This window comes from Solanum stenotomum, chromosome 9, assembly GCF_019186545.1.
Source record: "Solanum stenotomum isolate F172 chromosome 9, ASM1918654v1, whole genome shotgun sequence".
Classification (NCBI taxonomy): domain Eukaryota; kingdom Viridiplantae; phylum Streptophyta; class Magnoliopsida; order Solanales; family Solanaceae; genus Solanum; species Solanum stenotomum.
Window position 1 is genome coordinate 47962675 of NC_064290.1, and position 7972 is coordinate 47970646.

Sequence of the window (7972 nt, forward strand, 5' to 3'; positions counted from 1 at the left end):
TCATCCTTAATCAGGGGTTTTGGGTTCGAGTCTTTCCAAATTTTCTGACAAAAATTCAAATTTAATCAGACTCTAATACGAATACTAAACACCGAATTGAAAACCAAAAATAAAAGTAAAGATCCATTTGGAAATATGTATATTGAAAAAGGCTACACAAAAAATATATTATGAAAGCAAGGGGAAGATACATGAAGGTGTTGTTCGGTAGAATTTATTGAGAAAATAATACATGCATTAATTGTGATATTATTTAATCATTTGTAGTATAATTTTCAGTGTACAACTAATGTACTTCCTCTGTTTCTAATTATTTATTCATTTGTCCTTTATTAGTTATCCCTTCTTAATTACTTGTCTATTTTTTCTTTTTTAATTGTCTCTAATACTTATTTATTTTGACAAATTAAGAAAGGACAATTTTTTTACCTATTATACCCTCAATTAATTACTTTAAAAAAGGTACAACTTCTTAAAAATCATAAGTTTTTAATTTATCTATTTCATAATTAATAGAGATAAAATGATAAACTCACTATGTCAATCATTGATTTCTTAATATGTTTGTCAATTCAAAAATAGACAAATAATTAGGAACAGAGAGAGTATGTATTAGCTAATTAAATAGTGAATAGAAAATAATTTCATCATAATTAATTCCAATATTACTAATCTGAAAAATTTTAATACGCTATATTCAATATTATAGTTGTACACTCTACCAAATAACCTGATAAATGCAAGAGAAGCTCACTTTTTTGTTCCATGATTGACAAGTACTAGTAATTGGCAACATATTAAAATAATAATTAATTTGCTATAGGTTAAACTAATTACTGATACCGACATACCGTAACTTCAAACTTATTTATGAAAAATATTTTTTGTAAAAAGATAAGTTTCTTAATTAAATATGAGGAAAATATTTTTCCTAATAAAAGTAGGAAAAACAAGTTTAACAAATGATATTTCATATGGATTGTGTTCTCCTCACCCTTCAATACACTTTATCAAGTGTGTGGTTATTTCAAAAGATCGAAAACATCGTAAGGAGTTCATTTATGTAATATAAGGCTATTTGAAGAAGATTCGAGGTGGCTTTTGAATAAATTTTAGTAGCAAAACTCGCTAAAGAATTTCAATTATAGCCACTATCTTATGCACTATTTCTGAATTAGCCACTTCTCTTAGTAACCAATTTTTAATTATATTTTAAATAAAACTTTTTCAGCTTTATATATATATCATGTGCATGTCATAAAAGGACTAATGAGTGATATTTTAAGGAATAAATAAGTTTTTTATTATACCATATTAGTATATGATATATATCTAGGGAGAAATGAACTTATTTATGATGGAATGAACTAATCCTTTATTAGTATATATATAACATATACCATAAAGATAATATAGAGAACTAAAGAGTTTTTTTTTTTGGAAGCAGTGATTCGGTCTGTTATAATACCTTCTTGATATAATAACATACAATGTAAATATCATATAGGATCAAAGAGTTTTATTAAGGAATTGAATATGCCATTGATGATACCATATATGTATACATCATATATACTAGGTTATATACTATATGTTAAAAAAAATAAGTTTATTCTATGATAATTAATATAAAAGTAAATAAATAGACAAAAGTAATTAACTTAAATTTTGTGGATGATTTTTTTTTTCCATTTAAGAAAAAGGACTAAATATAGTCTTGGAGAAATTATGTGGATAATCAAACATATACTAATTAATTAACTAACATAACTATAGATTCCATTAATTACCACTCACAACTTAATTTAAGCTATAATTATGTACACCTCTCTCCTCTCTTCCTCTCTCTTCTCTCTTATACATATACAAATCCAAATTATACATATACATAAAAAAAATTGTATGATAGATATACAAATACAATTCGTCTCTCTCCACTCTCTATCATCTCTCGCTCGCCTCTATCCTCCCTCTCACAATCTCGCTCACCCAGATTTGCAAATACATATGTATATCAGTTACATATATATAATTATTTGACAAATATACATATAAAATTCGACAGATATATATATTTATATATACAATTAGCCTCTCCCCACTCTCTCGCACACCTCTCTCATTCCTCTCCCAATCTCGCGAGCCTCCCTCCTCACTCTAACATGTAGCTACGAATCATAATTAACAAACTATAATTATAGCCTAATTATGTTTATTTTAGTGGCTATTTGCGAAATTACTGTTTTTTACTTTACTAAATTATTATTAACTTTATTGTCCAACTTTACCGATTACTAAATACCGGCGGCAATTTCAAGCCATTGACGGAAGTTGAAATACCGGCGGCAATTTCAATTGTTGAATTGCATAGCCATTGGCGGAAGTTGAAGAAGAGCAGAGTCTTATCAATCAGCTTATAAATTGCTGATAGGCTTCACCAGAAGAGGTATTTCATATACTACTTCGAATTTTTCCTCCATTAATTTTTGTTCCTGCTATGTTTCAGACTCAATTCGACCAATTTTTAACTGAAATAGGAAAATTGTTGAATGAAGAGTGTTATTATATCTACACATTTTATATTTTTTTGTGTTAGTGTTTTGATTTTGTTAATCACGTCACCATTTCATTCAGTTCGAAATGGGTAGATTCTGTTGAAATTGGGGGAAAATGTTAATTGGGGATATATTTGATAAGTTCAGTAAAGTTGATCAGATAGTATAATGGAGGATTTGCAGCCAAGGGTGTGGCGTAGTGGTCAATGAAGTGAGTTGAGAATCATGTTAGGTTCATATGCCAGCAGAGACAAAAAAACACAAGCTGATTTCTTCTCATTTGTCCTAGCTTTGTTGGACAGAGTTATCTGGTACTTGTCGCTGGTGGGAGGTGACAGGTATCCCATGGAATTAGTCCACATGTGCGAAAGTTGGATGTGTATATATATATCCTCGCTATTTGCAGATCTGATTTTTGAATGTTTAGAGGAAACCTCTCATATTTTTTATTTTAAGAATTAAAAGGGGAATGGAAACAAGGGAGAGAAATAAAGTATACAAACATTAGCAAAAAGAAAATTCCAAATTTCTATGCGTGAGATGATGATCCAAGATTAGGTTTTTTGGTTATCAAACTTGGTTGCATTGTAGCTTGTGGGAAAAAGAACAAGAGGAAGAAATTCAATAATGACCCAAGTTGAGTTCTTGTTCCACCTTACTTCGTAGGTAATTTAATAATGACCACACAACTTGTATGTTTATGAAGATGAAGTGCAGTTAACTTATCTATATGTTATGTTAAAAAGCTACGTATATATTGCTTGTGCATTTTATACAGTTACTTCATCAAGTTGCATAAGTTCACTCTTTCAAAGAACTTGTGTTGTTTGGTTTGGTTACTCGTCTTGAATGAAATAGTAAGATGATTGATTTGCTTTTGCTTTTTGGTTAAATTGTTGTTTATATAAATGTAGAAGCTACAAGATGCGATTTTTCAGATCTTAAAAAGTAGCAAGAAAGTTTTAGGAGTTGTGATTTGAAGTTTGATTTGCCAGGTGAGAAAATGACATTCATGTGATAAAGAGCACTTCTTTTTGATAAACCTCGTAGTTGTTGTAAACTTCATAAAGTTGAAATGACTCTGATTTGCAACATTTTCCACTTCTCCGTGTACCTCTCCTTTTGTCTTTCCTTATATACTAGGCTGTCTTTTGCTTTTCTCTTTGTTCTTTATGTTATTATTTTCTTTTTCGAGTTTAGTGATGTTGTTTGGCGAAGATAAAGGGGAAAACAGGACTAGTTTTGGAGTTAATGCCAATGTGAAGCTAATTTTGAGAACAATATAGAGAAAGAATATGAGTAGGTTACACAGAAGGAGCGAGTAAGTGGTTTTGCTGGATAAAATATGATGTTATTTTATGTGACGGATGTTTTTGTAATATTTGCATATATGTGAAACTTCTTTGTTATTGACCTGATGATGAAAGAAAAACTTGTAATTAATTTGAATTAGTTATAATTATAATTATCAACGGTTTTGTTTTTGTCCTCTGCCCTTATTTGCTGAACCTTTCGTGCAGGTTTATTTGCTTGAGTGAAGACCTTTTTGATATAAGAGATGTACTAGTACATGAGAACTTGCCTTCGTGTGTGGTAAATGGTACCAGAAATTCTTGGTTCACTATTGCATCATTGTTCTAAGACCAAGGCATTCCATTATGGACTCTCTCTTCATGCAGCTGCAATCAAGTCAGGCTTACAAGGTGATGTTCTCATATCCAATCACATCCTCAACATGTATGCCAAGTGTGGAAATATTAACTTTGCCAGTCAGATTTTTAATGAGATGTCCAAAAGAAATCTTGTTACCTGGTCAGCCATGATCGCTGGTTATGATCAAGATGGTAAACACCTCATGGCTATCAGCCTCTACTCCCAAATGCCACTAGAGCCCAATGAATTTGTCCTTGCTAGTGCTCTTAGTTCATGTGCTAACCTCTTGGCCTTGAAACTTGGTAGACAAATACATTCCCAGTCTATCAAATTAGGCTGTTCATCCATTTCGTTTGTGTCCAACTCTCTGATCTCAATGTACATGAAAAATGGTCAATGTAGTGACGCTCTATCAGTTTTTGCATTGACACCCACTCCTACTGATGTCTCTTACAACACAATCATAATGGGTTTGGTAGAAAGTAATCAAAGAGAGAAAGCATTTGAAGTCTACAAAAGTATGTGCCAACAACGGTTGGTTCCGGACCGCTTTACCTTTGTTGGCTTATTAGGAACCTGCAATACTGCACATGATTTAGGGAAAGGAATGCAATTGCATAGCCAAACAATCAAGCTCAAACTTGATGGGACCGCCTTTATAGGCAATATAATAATGACAGTGTACTCAAATTTGAACTTGTTAAATGAAGCTGACAAAATTTTCAGATCAATCAAAGAGAAAGATGCCATTTCATGGAATACTCTCATTGCTGCTTGTTCTCGTTGTGATGATCATTCTAAGGCCTTGGTTGTTTTTAGAGAGATGGTCGAATATTTTGATGGAGGGCCTGATGAGTTTACTTATGCTAGTCTGCTTTCTGCATGTGCTGGCATGGGTTCGATGCAATTTGGGCAGCAAATACATGCTCATCTTATTAGAAAAAGCTCAAGTGTAGATATTGGTGTTGTCAATGCCCTTGTGAACATGTATGCTAAATGTGGCTGTATCCAGTATGCATATACAACTTTTAGGCTAATGATTTCTCGTAACCTTGTCTCATGGAATAGTGTCATTGCTGGATTTGCTAACCATGGCCACGGAAAAAAAGTTATAAAATTATTCGAGGAGATGAAGAGTGTTGGTTTAAAGCCTGATTCTGTCACATTTCTCGGACTTCTAGTCGCTTGTAATCATGCAGGGCTTGTAGATGAGGGCCTATATTACTTCAATACCATGAACGAGATTTATGGGGTTACTCCCGACATTGAACATTTCTCTTGCCTCATTGATTTACTAGGACGAGCTGGGAGACTGAAAGATGCTGAAGAATACATGCAAAGGTACCCCTTTGGGCATGATTCAGTTGTTTTAGGTTGCTTACTTTCAGCTTGTCGGCTGCATGGTGATGTTGTAATTGGGGAAAGAATGGCTAAGAAGCTCCTACAGCTTCAGCCAGTTTCTACTTCGCCTTATGTTTTGTTATCAAACTTATATGCTTCAGACGAGAAGTGGGATAGTGTAGCAGAGGCAAGAAAAATGCTGAAGTGTTGTGGTTTAAAGAAGGAGGCGGGTCATAGTCTCATTGAAGTGAAGGGATCTGTTGAGAAGTTCACAATTGGCAATTTTGCGAACTCGAGGATTGAGGAAATCGTGAATGTGCTTGGAACTTTAGGCTGTGGATGGGATGAAGAAATTATCCTCCTTGATTCAGCATAGGAAAGGCAGATCTTTTCCCACTGCTTCAGCACTATTGTGAACATTAAGCTCGGCATGTACGAAGGATTTCTGAAATGACAGATTTTACTGAACTAACAAAGGTGTGGACTTATCTTTTCAATCTGCTTCTTTCAAACTGTTTTTGGTCTTTTAAAACTTGATACTCGGAGATGAATGTTGTTGTGTCTTCCTTCATGATGTAATCGGATGGTTTGGTTATCTAGCTGTTGATCTGGATATTTATCTAAGAGTTTATATATTTAGTCTGACAGGTCGAGTTTTGTGACTGCAATCACCCTCTGCTTTGGTAACAGCTGAGTTTGTTGCCCTCATTCTTTAGGGATGGATTTGGCATTTTGATCCCCACTGACTGAAATTTTCCTCTTTAAGGTGCATAAGAAAGTTTATATTCTTTGACCTTTGTGGCTGATTTTGTAACTCTAATTCTTTAAGCATAGGTTTCACAATTTGATCCTACTGAATTTAAATTAAAATAGGTTGGGTGAGCTTCCAAATTAACTCAGTCTCATTGAATAAGTAAACAATTGGATTGGTTCAATGACAAAAATTTACCTCTAAAACTGCGTAGAGAACTCTTAATTCTTGGCCTTTCAGGTTCAGGTATGAATTTGTTAGAACGATTAAAGGTATCTTGTTAAAACCAGTTTTCTCTATGGAGATGCAGTTGCTCTTTACCTGCATCCCGTATTTGAGATTCTACGATCTTATGCATATGGAGAATTCCTTTGACATGTGAATGAAATGTCATTTCGCTTTTGGGATTTATTCTTTTCTGTATATCAATTTTGAGCTACAAGTAAACTCTTAGCATGTGCTACTTTTCCAGGTCATATTATGTCTCAAAAAATCACTTTCGTAAGTTTATGTATCATGTAACGTGACGGAATAAGTGGTTCTTTGAATGCTAGTTGTTCTGGTACAGTGTCTGTATCTATTTATCTACGAGCAGCTATACTCTAATTTCATATACTCACTTCTATTCTCTTCAGCAACAACTATTCTCATGTTTTTGCCATCACATGACTTCTTCCAGCATCTAAAAAACCGATACTTTTTTTGTCAAAGAAAATCTTTTCTGGTGAATTCACTTAACCTAAAGTAAAGTGCACTTTTCTGTTTGGCAATTTTGTGATAGGATGAGTTTCTGTTGATTAAGATTTATGTTTATGCTTTTAGAGCATAAACATAAACAAAAAACAGTAGATGATTTCTTCCCATCTGTTACTTGATACCTGTTGCTAAGTGGGAGGTGATAGATATGCCGTGGAATTAGTCGAGTTGCGTGCAAGTTGGCCCGGACACCACAACTATAAAACAAAAAATGTTTATGTTCTATGCTGCTACTACTGTGGTTGTTGCCATTACCTGATATCCTTGCCTCGTTTGCTTTGTTTTGTTCTTTCAAAATGTTTGTCTTTTTTTTATTATATAGATAAAGAAAAGTATCAGAGCCTCACTCGGTTTAGCTTTCTTTTCAGATACATATATCAACACTCATGGAAGTACATCATCCATAAGCATCAGCAGATCATTAAAGATGAATATATTTGTATTGTTCAACAAGAGTCTGCAGCAACAAGCTGCGAAAAGTCAATCCCCATACAGTATACTTGACACTAATAGAAGTTACAAAGTGAAGTCGCGGTGGTGCCTCACTGCCTCTCTAGCCATGGGTGTTTGGCTAAGAAATTCCTCAGAGATTATAGGAGTTGCATCAAAGCTGTAAATTTTTGGTGAAATATTCTTTAAATACCAGTCTGCGTTGATGGGCAATGAAACAATACGTTTACAAGGTTGATATCAGCAAGACGGATCCCTTTTTCTTTTTTTTTCACTCTTCTTTCATGTAGCACAATGTGAAATAAGAAAATTTTATGATTTCTCTGCAACACTAAACTTACTATACCCAATTTCACAAACTTAAATTTGCGTTTTCAGTGTTTCTATTCCTTTTATCTCAAAGTTATTGAAGGTTATTGACTTAAAATAATGGTGTTTCCTTTTACTTTGTTCAACTTTCCATTAT

General features: G+C 33.4%; 1 protein-coding gene across 3 annotated transcripts; it reads left to right on the forward strand.

The window, feature by feature from the left end:
• Positions 1-2277: 2277 nt before the first annotated feature.
• Positions 2278-7855, forward strand: LOC125875759 (pentatricopeptide repeat-containing protein At4g39530-like). Of its 3 annotated transcripts, XM_049556791.1 has the most exons (4): positions 2278-2446; positions 4076-6026; positions 6190-6315; positions 7425-7855. In XM_049556791.1, exon 2 carries the CDS (start codon positions 4153-4155, stop codon positions 5923-5925), a length of 1773 nt encoding a protein of 590 aa, XP_049412748.1. In that variant the 5' UTR covers positions 2278-2446; positions 4076-4152; the 3' UTR covers positions 5926-6026; positions 6190-6315; positions 7425-7855. The 3 variants fall into 3 exon arrangements, with proteins under 3 accessions (XP_049412748.1, XP_049412746.1, XP_049412747.1); XM_049556789.1 differs by lacking the exon at positions 6190-6315 and having other exon boundaries at positions 7425-7854; XM_049556790.1 differs by lacking the exons at positions 2278-2446; positions 6190-6315 and adding an exon at positions 3012-3221 and having other exon boundaries at positions 7425-7854.
• The last annotated feature ends 117 nt before the right edge of the window (positions 7856-7972 follow it).